At 50.3% G+C, this 16,047-nt stretch overlaps 1 protein-coding gene across 1 annotated transcript; it reads left to right on the forward strand.

The window, feature by feature from the left end:
* The first annotated feature begins 1,984 nt into the window (after positions 1–1,984).
* On the forward strand, positions 1,985–15,709 carry LOC121304271 (sodium/potassium-transporting ATPase subunit alpha-3). The gene is made up of 21 exons (XM_041235308.1): positions 1,985–2,482; positions 8,126–8,242; positions 8,496–8,555; positions 8,716–8,919; positions 9,323–9,436; positions 10,049–10,183; positions 10,304–10,421; positions 10,695–10,963; positions 11,238–11,436; positions 11,766–12,010; positions 12,151–12,343; positions 12,446–12,758; positions 12,869–13,019; positions 13,140–13,308; positions 13,467–13,621; positions 13,713–13,836; positions 13,975–14,120; positions 14,198–14,328; positions 14,428–14,529; positions 14,645–14,736; positions 14,916–15,709. Exons 1-21 carry the CDS (start codon positions 2,477–2,479, stop codon positions 14,942–14,944), a joined length of 3,072 nt encoding a protein of 1,023 aa, XP_041091242.1. The 5' UTR covers positions 1,985–2,476; the 3' UTR covers positions 14,945–15,709.
* Positions 15,710–16,047: the final 338 nt, after the last annotated feature.

The following is a 16,047-nucleotide window of genomic DNA, read 5'->3' on the forward strand; positions in this document are numbered from 1 at the left end:
ATAAATCTGCCCTGTGAATAATGTTGCAGCCTCTCCTCACTGGGAATACGGAATTGAAGCTTCAGTGCACCAGCTCCGTTCAAACTGCTGAGGCGGGGGCTTCGTTTGTCTAGTTATTTATTTATTTATTCGTTTTAATATCGCTGTTTTACTTGCTGCGCTAACATTGGCAATGCTGACTTGTCGTGCCGTTACAGCCCCACCCCCCTATGTGAGCAAACTAGGGGTCACTGTTGAAGGACAGGCCTGTGAGCTGGAAGACTTTCTCAGCGTCTTCCACAGAAACACTGAAACAAACTCAACATTACTGCTGGTGCATTGACTTTACATCTTTGAATTTGACAGAGAGAGAGAAAGAGAGAGGGAAGAGAGGAGAGAAGAGGGATAGAAGATGTGAGGAGGGGTAAAGAGAAAAGGGGGATCGCCGAAGGGGGAAATGAGAGGAGAGGGGGAGTGCACGAGAGGAGGAGGGATAGAGGTGAAAGAAGGATATTGCTTTCAGCAGTCAGACATTTTGTTTTTTGACTGAGAATAAAAAAAACTTTATTGGCACACCTCAGGCACACACACACACACACACACACAGTGACAAACGCTGGTCTGCTTGACTCGCTCTCTTCTAGTTTCAGTAACACTGATGAAGGCACTAGAGCCCAAACGCTGGTCTGCTTGACTCGCTCTCTTCTAGTTTCAGTAACACTGATGAAGGCACTAGAGCCCAAACACTGGTCTGCTTGACTCGCTCTCTTCTAGTTTCAATAACACTGATGAAGCACTAGAGCCCAAACGCTGGTCTGCTTGACTCGCTCTCTTCTAGTTTCAATAACACTGATGAAGACACTAGAGCCCAAACGCTGCTCTGCTTGACTCGGTCTCTTCTAGTTTCAATAACACTGATGAAGACACTAGAGCCCAAACGCTGCTGTGCTTGACTCGGTCTCTTCTAGTTTCAATAACACTGATGAAGCACTAGAGCCCAAACGCTGGTCTGCTTGACTCGCTCTCTTCTAGTTTCAATAACACTGATGAAGACACTAGAGCCCAAACGCTGGTCTGCTTGACTCGGTCTCTTCTAGTTTCAATAACACTGATGAAGGCACTAGAGCCCAAACGCTGGTCTGCTTGACTCGGTCTCTTCTAGTTTCAGTAACACTGATGAAGGCACTAGAGCCCAAACGCTGGTCTGCTTGACTCGGTCTCTTCTAGTTTCAATAACACTGATGAAGACACTAGAGCCCAAACGCTGGTCTGCTTGACTCGGTCTCTTCTAGTTTCAATAACACTGATGAAGCACTAGAGCCCAAACGCTGGTCTGCTTGACTCGGTCTCTTCTAGTTTCAATAACACTGATGAAGACACTAGAGCCCAAACGCTGCTGTGCTTGACTCGCTCTCTTCTAGTTTCAATAACACTGATGAAGACACTAGAGCCCAAACGCTGGTCTGCTTGACTCGGTCTCTTCTAGTTTCAATAACACTGATGAAGGCACTAGAGCCCAAACGCTGGTCTGCTTGACTCGGTCTCTTCTAGTTTCAATAACAATACGGACAATAAAGTCAAGGAAAACTGACTGGAGGGGGAGAGAAAAGTAACTTCCTGGTTTATTCTCCTATCTAGATTTTAGTGCAGAACAAACTAAAAACCCGCATCCACCTCTCTCTCTCTCTCTCTCTCTCTCTCTCTCTCTCTCTCTCTCTCTCTCTCTCTCTCTCTCTCTCTCTCTCTCTCTCTCTCTCTCTCTCTCTCTCTCTCTCTCTCACTCCTCCCTCCATCACTGAGTCTGACTTCTGCAGTAAAAGAGGCGGGGCCCTTCTCGGCTCTCACTGGCTAGCAGGGGCGTTCTCTGTGCCGCTACTGGTCGAGAGCGGAGCCGCTGGGCGCCCCTGCTGGCTCACCATTGGCGGGTGAGCCAGGCTGGGGGCGGGCCCGGCTGGTCGCCGGTATATAAGCGGCGGGCTGCTGGGACGGCTGACTCACTCCCACCGCATCCCACTGACCGGCACTCCTTCCAAGCAAAGCCAGCACGGGCGGATTGGTGTAGAGGGGAGTACTGCGGCGCTAGTGGCGGAAGACTGAGCACCGCGCCATCCCCTAAAATAAATTGAAAAAAAAACTCAACGATTTCAGTTAGCGGCTTTAAAAAAAGAAAGATTAGTGTCACACCAGCACAGAAAGCACTCCTCGCGTTTTACCGGCACGAATATTACATTGTTGTCAGGGTTTTGTTTGTTTGTTTTGTTTTTGAGCTGGTATAAAAAAAAAGAACCGTTATATTTTTTTTGACTTGAGACGGAATCCGTTTCTCTTTGAAAATTATCTATTTTTTTTTTTTTTTGTCACTTTTGTTTACTTTTACACGACCCCCACCCCACAAAAAAGGATTAATTAATTGATTTATTTATTAATTTATTGATTGATTTAAATATACAGTGTATTCCTTTCTACCTTCGTCTCGTCTGACAACCGCTGCTTCAAAATGGGGGTACGTACAATTAATTACAAATGATTCATATCTATCTATCTCTACCTACATTATCTGTCTAGCTATATATTTATCTATAAGTCTATTTATCTCTCTATAGGTCTATCTACCTATCTGTCTCTATCTGATATCTTAATTAAAATACAATATTTGTATTTTTTGTATGTGTGCATTACGTTGTATTATCATTATTCTATTATTAGAAGTAGCTAATCGATATATATACACACATGTGGATACCAATAAACCCTAACCTATTCTTATTCTTATTTGTTTGCTTGGTTTTTCGGTTGCGCTCAAGGACCCTGCGGCAGAGTGGGGTGCCGGTACCCCCGCTCCCGGTTGCTGCTGGACGCGGTGGCACGGTGTCGGTATTTATTTAGGTATTCGCCTCCCAGATTAGCACAGGCTGCCCCCTCTCAAATGGGAAATGGACGAGAGAGAGAGCGGATTACACAGCCAGGAGGAGATATATAATGCATTGCAGGGTGTAATTACAGAGAGAGAAGGGTGTGTTCATATATAGATATAGCGGTAGACAGGGCGCGCAAAATCGATAGAGCTGTGCATGGAAATATATTGATGCTGCATGGTCTCTGCGGCAAAAATAGCGTGCTGAAAACCGGCTCTTAAAATGGGGGGGGGCTGGTGAACGCACCCACATGCGCGCCTCTGATAGTATGGTCGTTGATCTAGATGCACAGAGCTGTGTGTAATTGCATTAACGAAGCAGAGGCAGGAGGGAGGGCTGTGTTTATGTAAATACGGTGTTTTTGGATGTTTTGAATGGACAGGATTTGGAGGTCGGCTGGGTTCTGGGGTGCAGGGGTCCGTTAACGCTGGGTAGTCTCCGATGGCGAGGGATTGTGGTCGCAGGGGGGACTGACTGCGTCAAACGAGATGGAAAATATTATTTATTGATGGAGCCTGAGAGAGCGAGAGAAAGATAGGTAGAGATCAATAGTTAAATATAGATGCAAACACGCAGAACTACAACATAGACTGTTGTATGAATAGCTAAACTGGTCTAGCTAGATCAAATTGCATCTGCAAAGTGGAGAACAAACTGATCTGAGTGCAGCCCAACTAATAATGCCCACTGCGCCAAAACAGAGCTGCATGGTCCGCTGCATAGGGAGGATGTTCGTGTGTGGTTCTAGATGAAGGGCACGCACGATGCGTGTATGTACACATACTTTCTTATAGATTGAGAGAGAGAGATGATGAATACAGGAGGCTCTGTCTTAGAGGTGCGAGCGTGAAGGTTTTCAATACCTCGAGGGGAACGATGAAAGCGACTGGTGATTCAGACTCGCTGCGTCAGTGATGCAGAGAGATGGGCGGACGGATGGATAGAGAGAGAGATGCGTAGATAGATGGATAGATAGATCTGTAGCTAGCTAGCACTGCAGTATGGTGTTCACAGGCAGGGCAGGGAGGGATGGAGCGGTAGATTGGAAGATGGGTGCAGAGTATATGTGGACTGCAGTGAATCGACTGCATCAAAACAGGAGGGGCGGGGGAGAGGAGGAGGAGGAGGAGGAGAACATGGCTGTCGTTGAAATAGCTGTGTATCAGCATGGTCTGGGTGATTAAAGAGGAGATTATATAGGAGGCTAGTGGAGAGTGTCCGAGGGGATGAGGGGGTGGGGTGGTGTCATGTGGTCATTGATTCACTCAAGGTGACCGGGTCATTGCATTTAAAAAAATAAGAAGGGATGGAAGTGAAAGGAGGATCCCGAACGATGGAGAGTTTGTCCAATGCTGTGCTGTTGCAATACAGTCCAGATGGCATCGTATAATTAACCTGTGCCTGTTAAATACAAGGGGAGTGGGAGAGGGGATTTCAGCTGGGTGGTTACAGGGCAGTGTCACAGCGAGGATTACAGCATTACCCAGGCTGCTAAACCCCAGAACCTCCTGGGACGAGCGCCCCGTCCCGCTGCATTTCACACACAGTGTTTCAATCTGTAATCTTCAAATTTATTCATATTCATTTATTTATTTTTTTTACTGCCGCATTCAATCTCCTGATGTGTAAAATCACAGCTCCTGCTGTAACTCCGGCGCCTGTCTTTATCGAGTCATTGTGCAGACGGCCTGCCGTTGGTGGTTCTGTTTTGTGTGTGGTTGTTGGTTTTTTTGTTTTGTTCTGTTTGCTCTTGCAATCCGACCCTGTGTAACTGTAGCCGGTCGGTGTCCGGCTGGTGCTGCAGTGTGAGTCGGGAAGGGAGCGCTGGTCCTCCTGTTTTGTTAAAGCCCCCGTTGTCTCAGTGCAGCTGCCTGGCGAGACTACTTAGCTAACCAGCGCTGCTACATCAAGTATGAATGGGGAGTAAAAGGGATACCTTCTCTCTCTCGCTCACAGATACCTGCAGGTGCACCTGGGGCAGCACAGGCCCTGCTTCAGCAGCTGAGCTCTGAGTAGGGTAGCAGGGTTATGAATCACTCAGTGGTTGAGTGCGTTTGCGTGTGTGTGTGTGTTTGATTCAGGCTGGGTTGAAGCACAGGTCACGCCAGTTCAATATTTACTCAGTTTGGGGGGGGGGGGGGGGGGGGGGGGGTTCAGTGACATGCTTTCGGAAGGGAGGGAAGGAGAAAATTTATGAATGGGATAAGCAATGAAATGGAGGAAAGAGGGGTGTTGACATAGGGAGGGAAGGAGGGACTGTGCTGTATAGGGAAGCATTGTAAAGCACAGAGAGGACTGGTAAAGCATAGGGAAGCATTGTAAAGCACAGAGAGGACTGGTAAAGCATAACCGTAACCCTACAGTGCTGTTACTGTGCTTTATTACACTTTGCTATGCTTTTACTAGGGGGACATTTTCTGAGGGTTAGTTTTAAAATGACGTCCAAATATGCTTTACTTTATCTAGGGGGACATGTGCTTTACAATGCTTTGTATTTGCTTTACCATACCTCTGTGCTTTACAATGCTTCCCTGTGCTTTACCAGACATCTCTAAAACCCCAAAAATGGGAACCGAGAGAGCAGGAGAAGCCCAGGACAATGCAATACCTACAGGGCAATGAACCCTGCGTAGTGCTGCGCTCTCCCAGGAGCACAGCGTGCTGCGTGATTCCAGGAAGATAGGGTGCAGTGCCCCGAGAGGGGGCGTGATGCTACATAAACCCACCAAGCTGGGCATCAGATTCTCAATTATCACACACACACAACCCCCCCCCGCTCTCTCTGTCTCTCTCCCCCTCCCACTCGCTCTGTCCCTGCTGCTGTGGCGTTAGCGAGTGAGGATGAACTCATTGGGGAGGGGGAAGAAAAAAATTTACTCACCAGTTCTTATAAGCTGGCGTCCCACTCCACAGTGAAGAGGTCAGTGGCTGACTGGTCATGAGTTGACTTTCAGTTTTGTAAAGAAGAAGAAAAAAACTGAAGATTCAGAGCTGTACTGCGCTGCTTTTTAAAGTACTGTCCTCTCCCAGCGCCATCTATTGCACAGCCAGTGTACTGCCAGCAACACAGCCTGACCCCGAGAGGCAGCTCCAGTCCTCGAGGGATGCGGGGTCTCCTGGTTTTCATTCCAACCGAATCTCTCAATTCACTTCATTGATCTATTTAAGCCATCAGTTACTCTGAGGCGCCAAGGCCTGAGGCCCGCCCCGCCCCTGCCACGGCCCCCCCCCCAGGGAGAGCAGGATTTTGAAACCCCCCCTTCCCTGGCTGACCCGGCCCAAGCTCCTGTCTCCGCTACTTGGACCATGACAGGCTTCATTAACATGAACCTGCTGGCGCCACCTAGTCCCCCAGATTGGAACCCACTGAGTGTTACTGGGGCAGTGTACTGGTGCAGCGCTGATAACTGGTGTAGTGTTGCTGCGCTCAGCGGTGTGACTTTGCGGAGGCTGGCTCAAGGTGACGCGCTGCCTGCTGGGGATGCGTTGAACACAGCTGCAGTGCAGGGAGAGGGAGAGGGCGGAGCAGCGCAGTGTAGGAGTGTCAGAGCCAGCACTGTATACAGGAGAAGCCAGTGTTTCTGAATGTATCGCCTGTAAAGAATTTCTCTTCTCTGCAGTTTCATAGTTTTTTGGGGGGGTTTTTTGACAGTTTTTTTGCTCAGGTTTTTTTTTTCTCCATCCCCCTCTCTCTCTCCCTCCCTCCCTTCCCTCTTTAAAATCTTCCTTTACCTAGCTTTGAGCTTGTCTAGGGAACCCCTATCTCGTTCTTTCCTTTTTTCTCTCCACCTCTCCCTTTTCCTCTCCTCCATTTTCTGTCTTTCCTCCTCCCCACCTCTCTCTCTCTCTCTTTGCAGTGCTGGCAGATTGCCATTGAGCAGTGGGTGTGAAATTGCTGGAGGGGAGAGACACAACACGCTGTGCCTGGATTATTCATGCTACATTTAGTTGAAATGCCAGTGAAGATCTTCTGTATTTGGGATTGGAGAGGGAGGGAGGGAGGGACGGAGAAAGGCGAAACCGTTTCTTTGGAGCAGGTCGTCTGTGTCTAATTTATTTTTTCACACAAACACGTTTTGGCCCTGTAACACCTGCAGTGCACCTTGAGTAGAGGCGTCTGCCAAAATAAACAACTAACAATCATTCAATTAATCGCTAAAGCTGAGCGCCACAGGGAACGCAGCCAACAAGAGCTGGGATTCACAGGGCGAGGTCTGTGGCAGTTTGATTAGTATTATGAATTAGTTTTTTAACATACACTGCATTTATCCAAAGCGACTTGCAGAGACTAGGGGGGTGAACTCTGCATCATCAACAACTGCTGCTGCAGAGTCTGTTCCAATAGGACCTCGTTTTGTTTTACGTCTCATCTGAAGGACGGAGCACAAGGAGGTTCGGTGACTTGCTCAGGGTCCAACGCAGTGGCTGAGCTTGGATTTGAACCCCCTGAATCCAGCCCCGTTGTGTAACCGCTGGCCCAGCAGCCCCTTGTTACACTGTGAGAGTGTGACAGTGTTGTGTGTTGGGTTTACCGTCCTTCACTTCAAACGTCTAATCAGGAAATCAACCCCCTTGTGCTGACAGAAGGCTGTTTAATTCCATTTCAAGATCTCTTCCCAGCTCATCGCTGATCAGAATTGCAATTGGCAGCATTCTGTTAAAATTAGCTTCTCACACATGGCTTTAATTGAAGTCACTTCAGTTGATCCCCAGCGCTGATTTTTCTCAATTTAAACTGGGTAAAACCAGGCAAAAGAAAAAAAAAAAATAATCCATTGAAGCCGCTGCTTTGTCAGCTAGCGCTGGCTTCAGATGGAAGCAGCTGAACAATCGCGGCAGTATGATCCCAGTCTGATAAAATATCAATTGCAGTTTCCTCGGAGGGGAACTGCTTTCGAAATGGAACAGCGAATTGAAAAGCTCATCGGTGCATGCATGGATCTGCATACTCGCACACCGGCCAAACGAAACATGACTGCTTCAGGGCAGCAGAGATCCATGCCAAACAGGAGTGCATGATCTCAGAAATAACTGTCCTGAGGGAAGGGGGGAGCGGCCCAGGCTTGCCTCTGTGTGCCTCGAACCTCATTTTTTTTATTTATTTATTTATTTTTATAAAGATTTAGAAAAATCTTTCAATCTTTCAATGCTTTCATCCTTGTGTAATGTAACTGTGGCACTGCTAGTTAGGAACCTTGTGTAACAGGCTGCCTTTGTTTCCCTCCTGGCAGTACGGGCGGTCGGACAGCTACCGTGTGGCCACCACGCAGGAGGACAAAGATGGCAAGGGCTCCCCCAAGAAGGGCAAGAGCAAGGACCTGGACGATCTGAAGAAGGAAGTGCCCCTGGTGAGTCACCCCTGAGCTTCACAAACTACAGCACTACAGCTCCCAGCCTGCCCCGGGGCTAGCACTACAGCTCCCAGCCTGCCCCGGGGCTAGCACTACAGCTCCCAGCCTGCCCCGGGGCTAGCACTACAGCTCCCAGAGTGTTTTATTTCTTTATTTTGAATATTCAAAATGCAGTCCAGTCCATCTGCTGTGAACTGCGTGTCGCTGAATCAAATCTTTTTCTTTCTCTCCCTCTCTCTCTGTTGTTCAGACGGAGCACAAGATGTCTGTGGAGGAATGCTGCCGCAAGTTCAACACAGACGTGGTGACGGTCGCCTCCCCCGCAGGGGGGTGTGTGGTGTGCGTTGTGTGTGTGTTGTGTGTGTGTCTGTGTCTGTGTCTGTGTGTGTGTGTGTGTGTGTGTGTCTGTGTTGCAGTTTGTGTTTTGTTTCTCGTAGTTAACCCCTTGCCCCCCCCCCTCTTTCTCTCAGGGTCTGACTCTGGCGAAGGCTGCAGAGTTCCTGGTGCGGGACGGCCCCAACGCGCTCACCCCCCCTCCCACCACCCCAGAGTGGGTGAAGTTCTGCAGGCAGCTGTTCGGAGGATTCTCCATCCTGCTGTGGACCGGAGCCTTGCTCTGCTTCCTTGCGTACGGAATCCAGGCCGGTATGGAGGACGACCCCGCAGGAGACAACGTGAGTGCGCCAGAGCCGCTGTCCTCCCAGGAACGAGGAAACCGTGTGCTGAAAATCAGAGTGACCCTTATATAAACGATTCCCATGAGTAACAGCACAGTGTAACGAAGCATTGTAAACACAGAGGTGCGGTAAAGCATAGGGAAGCATTGTAAAGCACAGAGAGGTCTGGTAAAGCATAGGGAAGCATTGTAAAGCACAGAGAGGTCTGGTAAAGCATAGGGAAGCATTGTAAAGCACAGAGAGGTCTGGTAAAGCATAGGGAAGCATTGTAAAGCACAGAGAGGTCTGGTAAAGCATAGGGAAGCATTGTAAAGCATAGGGAAGCACTGTAAAGCACAGAGGTATGCAGGCGTGCATGTGACGTGTGACCCTGACGCTTTGTCCTTTGCCCCCCTGCCAGCTGTACCTGGGCATCGTGCTGTCAGCTGTGGTCATCATCACCGGCTGCTTCTCCTACTACCAGGAGGCCAAGAGCTCCAAGATCATGGAGTCCTTCAAGAACATGGTGCCCCAGGTGAGAGTCATTGGCCCTGTGCCAACTGTGAAGACCTGGCGTCTGGCCACAGGCTCAAACAGCGTGGCAGTGAAGAGGTTAACGTTAACCGGACACACAGAACACAGAATCATCGAACACAGCTAGGTGGACAGAAGTTTTGCATCACCCTCTATAGAATTAACTCATTTTGGCTTAGCAAAGTCTAATGAAATCTGCTGGAATAATGTTGCGTTAACATATTGAATCGCACACCGCCGCTGTGTAGATTCTCCAGACACTACTTAACAGAAAAACCGACAAATTGAAAAATGTGAAAAAAGTTTGAAAAAAGTGCCGGGCTGCTGTTGCAGCTTCCTGACCGCTCGCTTTATTTGAGGTTTCGTTATTGTCGTTTCTTTGATTTACCACGATGTCAAAAAAAAGACCTAATTTTTGTTCATGTAGTATTTGTGCCTCAACCCTAAAATTGAGTGCGATGCAAAACGTTTGGTCACGGCTGTGTCTGGAACGGGACTTTACTGAGAGAATCCTAGAACGTAGCTGTGAAGACGCTGTCTCGCCCAAGGTGCTCTGTGTTGCTGCCATTGCCAGATGGTCGAACTCATTGCTGTGTTCCTTGAATCTCTGCAGCAAGCCCTGGTGATCCGCGAGGGAGAGAAGCTGCAGATCAACGCTGAGGAGGTGGTGGCTGGAGACCTGGTGGAGGTGAAGGGAGGGGACAGGATCCCTGCCGACCTCAGGATCGTCTCCGCACACGGCTGCAAGGTACCAGGGCGCACAGGCAGGCAGGCAGACAGACTATATAAACAGGTCAGACATCTACAAAAGATTTGTCTAATTGACTCCTTCCTCCCTTCTGTCCCTCCTCGCTCTCTCTCCTGATAGGTGGATAACTCCTCCCTGACTGGCGAATCCGAGCCTCAGACCCGATCACCTGACTGTACCCATGACAACCCCCTGGAAACAAGGAACATCGCCTTCTTCTCCACCAACTGTGTGGAAGGTGAGCCACAGGGAGATGCAGCTTCTGTATAGCGCGGGGGGATGCTGATATAGTGAAACCCTGCTCAACAGCCCCCTCACCCTTCTAATCTGCACAGGAACTCTGCAGATTCCTCCCCATGCCTTTGTCATGGCTATGCTGTGTGTTTACCATGCACTGCCATGCTGCCACTGTGCTTGATTACACTCTGCTGTGCGCTGCCCATTTCAATAGCTGACTCTGCTTTTAGTTCAGTGTTAAATTTTTTTCTGTTCTTCACTCTCTCTCTCTCAGGCACGGCCCGTGGTATCGTGGTTTGCACGGGAGACCGCACGGTAATGGGCCGCATCGCCACTCTCACCTCTGGGCTGGATTCGGGCAAGACCCCCATCGCCAAGGAGATCGAGCACTTCATCCACATCATCACAGGCGTGGCCGTGTTCCTGGGCATCTCCTTCTTCATCCTGTCCATCGTGCTGGGCTACAGCTGGCTGGAGGCCGTCATCTTCCTCATCGGCATCATCGTGGCCAATGTGCCAGAGGGGCTGCTGGCTACTGTCACTGTGAGCGTCTGAGTCTGTCTGTACCTCTCCCCCTCTCTCCTTCCCTCTCTCGCCCACCATAGGACACTGCCTACCACGATAAACCTGAGGAGGGGAGGCGCCTAGCGATGAGATGAGTCTCTCTGTACCCCTCCCTCTCCCTCCTTCCCTCCCTCTCTCCCCCACCATCAGTGTGAGCGACGGAGTCTCTGTACTCCCCCCGCCCCCCTCCCCTACTGTCCAGTCGTGTCGATCGGAGGTCTTTTTGAACATTTCCTCTCTCTCCCCTCTGCAGGTGTGTTTGACCCTCACTGCCAAGCGCATGGCTCGGAAGAACTGCCTGGTGAAGAACCTGGAGGCCGTGGAGACTCTGGGGTCCACGTCCACGATCTGCTCCGACAAGACCGGCACCCTCACCCAGAACAGGATGACCGTGGCTCACATGTGGTTCGACAACCAGATCCACGAGGCAGACACCACTGAGGACCAGTCCGGTAAACTGGGAGAGGGGGAGGCGCTAGGGCGGTCGCACAGTTTGGTTTTGCATGCCTTGCATTTGCAGTCCCGGACCTCTGAATGAGAACCTTAAAGTTTACACCTCTCTGAGAGAATTAAACTGTAGACCTCTCTGAGAGAACAGTAAAGTTTACACCTGTGCAAGACATTGCTGTAAAGGATACTATCCAGATATTGTACACCTCCAGACAAATGTCTGCAGGCCCGGAGAGCCGTTAGTCGTTGAATTTCCGTTTCTGTTAGTGTTTGAGTCCAGCACTGAGTTATTAACAGTTCCGGACCTGTCCTGTATCGTTCCGCCCCCCAGGAGCCTCGTTTGATAAGAGCTCCCCGACCTGGGTGGCCCTGTCTCGCGTGGCGGCCCTGTGCAACCGCGCCGTGTTCAAGGGGGGGCAGGAGGGGCTGCCCATCCTGAAGAGGGACGTGGCGGGGGACGCCTCCGAGTCGGCCCTGCTCAAGTGCATCGAGCTCTCCTGCGGCTCCGTCAAACTCATGAGGGAGAAGAACAAGAAGGTGGCAGAGATCCCCTTCAACTCTACCAACAAGTACCAGGTGAGAGAGGCAGAGAGTGAGACTCGCACTGAAGAACAAGAAGGTGGCAGAGATCCTATTCACTCAAGCTGCAGCTCCCTGGGTTTTCGCAGTGTGTTTTGATGCCTGTTTCTCTCTCCTCTCCTCTTGCCCCACCCCAGCTCTCAGTGCACGAGATGGACGATGTGAATGATAACCGCTACCTGCTGGTGATGAAGGGAGCTCCGGAGCGCATCCTGGACCGCTGCTCCACCATCCTTCTGCAGGGCAAGGAGCAGCCCATGGACGAGGAGATGAAGGAGGCTTTCCAGAACGCTTACCTGGAGCTGGGGGGCCTGGGGGAGAGGGTGCTGGGTGAGCGAGGGGAGGCGTTTAAGTGAGGGGAGGGGCTGTAGGGTATCGTCTGTGGTGATGGGGTCTTGTTTTGGGTTGAATTGAATCCCCTCCTCCCTGCAGGTTTTTGTCACCTGGTGATGGCTGAGGACCAGTACCCCAAGGGCTTTGCCTTCGACTGCGACGACGTCAACTTCCAGACGGATAACATGTGCTTCGTGGGGCTCATGTCCATGATCGACCCCCCCAGGGCAGCCGTGCCCGACGCCGTGGGCAAGTGTCGCTCCGCGGGCATCAAAGTCATCATGGTGACCGGAGACCACCCCATCACAGCCAAGGCCATCGCCAAGGGGGTGGGCATCATCTCCGAGGGCAACGAGACTGTGGAGGACATTGCCGCCAGGCTCAATATACCTGTGAGCCAGGTCAACCCCAGGTGAGGCACAGACTCTCTCGCACACACACACCTGTGTAGAGACACACTGCACTGACACACACACCTGTGTAGAGACAGTGCCTTTGGTGACCCTGCCTGTCCCCTCTCAGAGATGCCAAGGCCTGTGTGATGCATGGCACAGACCTGAAGGAACTGTCTCAAGAGCAGATTGACGACGTGCTGAGAAATCACACAGAGATCGTGTTCGCCAGGACCTCCCCCCAGCAGAAACTCATCATCGTAGAGGGCTGCCAGCGACAGGTGAGGCTCTTGACACTCGCGCACTGCCTACTCTCACTCTCTCTCTCTCTCTCTCTCTGACTCTCAGGCACTCTCTCCCTGACTCGCTCGCTCACTCCCCGACTCTCTCTCTCCTCTCAGGGTGCAATCGTTGCCGTGACGGGTGACGGAGTGAACGACTCTCCCGCCCTGAAGAAAGCCGACATCGGCGTTGCCATGGGCATCGCGGGTTCCGATGTGTCCAAGCAGGCCGCCGACATGATCCTATTGGACGACAACTTCGCCTCCATCGTCACAGGAGTGGAGGAAGGTGAGGCACCCCAAACTGCCCACTCTGGAAATTCCCCCTGCCTCTCTTTCCATGACAGGTCATTCAAGCACTGCCAAAGTTAATGCAGCAAATATACAGAAGTATTTAACATCCCCCTCTCTCTCCCTCTCTGTGTATCTCTCTCGCTCTCTCTGCAGGTCGTCTGATCTTTGACAATCTGAAGAAGTCCATTGCGTACACCCTGACCAGCAACATCCCTGAGATCACCCCCTTCTTGCTCTTCATCATGGCCAACATCCCGCTGCCCCTGGGCACCATCACCATCCTGTGCATCGACCTGGGCACCGACATGGTGAGAGCAGGGCAGTGCAGTACAGCTACAGTCCCATATACCTGCAGTGCAGCTGCGATCAGGGCTGAATTGAGATACGCTTGTGTTCCAGGTCCCTGCGATCTCATTGGCTTACGAAGCAGCAGAGAGTGACATCATGAAGAGACAGCCCAGGAACCCCCGAACTGACAAGCTGGTGAACGAGAGGCTAATCAGCATTTCATACGGACAGATAGGTAGAGAGCTGCAATACAGACTCCCACTCACTGTGACACTGTCTCTCTGCCTCTGTGTGTCTCTGACACTGCCTGTCTCTCTTTCTGTCTCTCACACTGTCTCTGTGTGTCTCTCACATGGTCTCCTTGTCTCTTTAGGAATGATCCAAGCTCTGGGCGGATTCTTCAGCTATTTTGTGATCCTGGCTGAGAACGGCTTCCTGCCGTCCATACTGCTGGGCATCCGACTGAACTGGGATGACCGGGCCAACAACGACCTGGAGGACAGCTACGGGCAGCAGTGGGTAAGTGAGGCCCTGTCCTCCCTCCCCTCCCCTCCTCGGGGTCCCAGCGCTCTGCTAACCCCCCCTCTCCCTCTCAGACCTACGAGCAGAGGAAGATCGTGGAGTTCACCTGTCACACTGCATTCTTCGTCAGCATCGTGGTGGTGCAGTGGGCCGACGTCATCATCTGCAAAACCAGGAGGAACTCCGTCTTCCAGCAGGGCATGAGGTGAGGCTGCCTGTGTATGTCTGCCTGCTTATCTCTGTGTGTCTGTCTGTCTCTGTCTCCAACAGAAATTAAAGTGTCTCAATCCCCTCCTCTCTGCAGGAATAAGATTCTGATTTTTGGCTTGTTTGAGGAGACTGCCCTGGCTGCCTTCCTCTCATACTGTCCCGGGATGGACGTCGCCCTCCGAATGTACCCCCTCAAGTGAGTGCACCCATTAAAAAAAAAAAAAAAAAAAAAAAACTCTTTACAAAGTTTAAAATCCCATTATTGGGAGTCCAACTAAAAATAATTATAACCTTTCTCCTCTCCTTTCCAGGCCCAGTTGGTGGTTCTGTGCTTTCCCCTACAGCTTCCTGATCTTCGTTTACGATGAGGTCCGTAAACTGATCCTGCGCAGAAACCCTGGAGGTAAAATCTCTGTCTGGCTGGCTGTGTCTGCGTTCTGTCTCCTGGCTGGCTGTGTCTGCGTTCTATAGATTCTGTTTGTCTGACTCAGCTGCTGTAGATCTGTTGTCTATCAGTTCTAATTATTTGTTTTAATTTGTGGCTGTAATGGAAATGCTGACGCAGTTTCTCTCTGTCTGCAGGCTGGGTTGAAAGGGAAACCTACTATTAAAGCATTCCCTGCCCCCTCTTTCAGTCCTCCCCCCCATCACATCGGAACACTGAACACAAGCAAAACGACAGCGATGAGGAAACCGCCCCCCTCTCTCTCAGCACAACTTTGTCTCTGTTTGTTTGGAACATGTAATTGGTTTTTTATTTGTAAATCATGTTTCAGAATTGTAACACAAGTTGTCAGTGTTGTTTAATTACTTGTAGTGCTATTTATTATTATTTGAATGTTTTTAGTTTTGTCCTTATTGTATGTTTTGTTTTTAAAAAGTAATAACAGGCTCTCTTTTGAACCTGTTTCACTGTTGACTGCGCTCTTGCACTACGGCTTGTTTCAGTATTGACCATCCCTGTCTCGTCTTTCTGCTTCAGTAAGGACCATGTTGGTTGTATGGACCAGGCGTTATTCAGTATGTGGACTGGGCTGGGTTCATGCTGGGGTCACACTAGCTTCAACAGCGGACCAGCTTTCCCATACTAGAGCAGGCTATCCGTACCAGGAGCAATTCCATCGTGCTAGCACAGGACCGAGACAGGGCCCAGCGCATGGGAGTGGACCAGACTCGTTCTTATACTGGTCTTTGTTACATTAACTTACATTATACTGGTTCTTGGTCCTGTGGTAACGGTTTTGAATTACTTTTAATAAAACAGGGAAAAATATATATTCCAGACAAAAGTCCACTAGAACGGTGAGAAGGACTCCAGAGAATGCAGGAGAGAGAGAGAGAGAGAGAGACTACGGTTTCAAGTACCAACGACTTCCCCCTAATCATCTACTTGTCTGTCCTTTAATTTGCCCCCCCCCCCTCGTTAGATGAGAAGGGAGTCTGTTGGTGGTGGGAAAGCCCCCCCCCCCCCCCCGAATTCACCACAGCGCTGTGTCATGGACAGTCTCGTCAGTACAGGGAAACACCAGTAAATTATATAGAACAGGAAGAAAACAAACGCGAGGGTTACACTGATTGTAACACCCTCCCGTTTGTTGTCTAGTACATTTCAGAATGTGATGATTTCATTTTCTTCAGTGTGTGTAAAAATAAAAAAAATAGTAAAATCTACGTGTGTTACAATGGTGTCGGTCCTCTCCCCCCCGTTACGTTC

Source organism: Polyodon spathula, chromosome 37 (genome assembly GCF_017654505.1).
Source record: "Polyodon spathula isolate WHYD16114869_AA chromosome 37, ASM1765450v1, whole genome shotgun sequence".
NCBI lineage: Eukaryota > Metazoa > Chordata > Actinopteri > Acipenseriformes > Polyodontidae > Polyodon > Polyodon spathula.

Excerpts from the sequence above, each read along its gene's own strand:
- LOC121304271 (XM_041235308.1), top strand. Across the intron at positions 10,964-11,237 it reads GGCTGCTGGCTACTGTCACT|GTGTGTTTGACCCTCACTGC; the intron begins GTGAGCGTCTGA and ends TCCCCTCTGCAG. Across the intron at positions 12,011-12,150 it reads ACTCTACCAACAAGTACCAG|CTCTCAGTGCACGAGATGGA; the intron begins GTGAGAGAGGCA and ends GCCCCACCCCAG.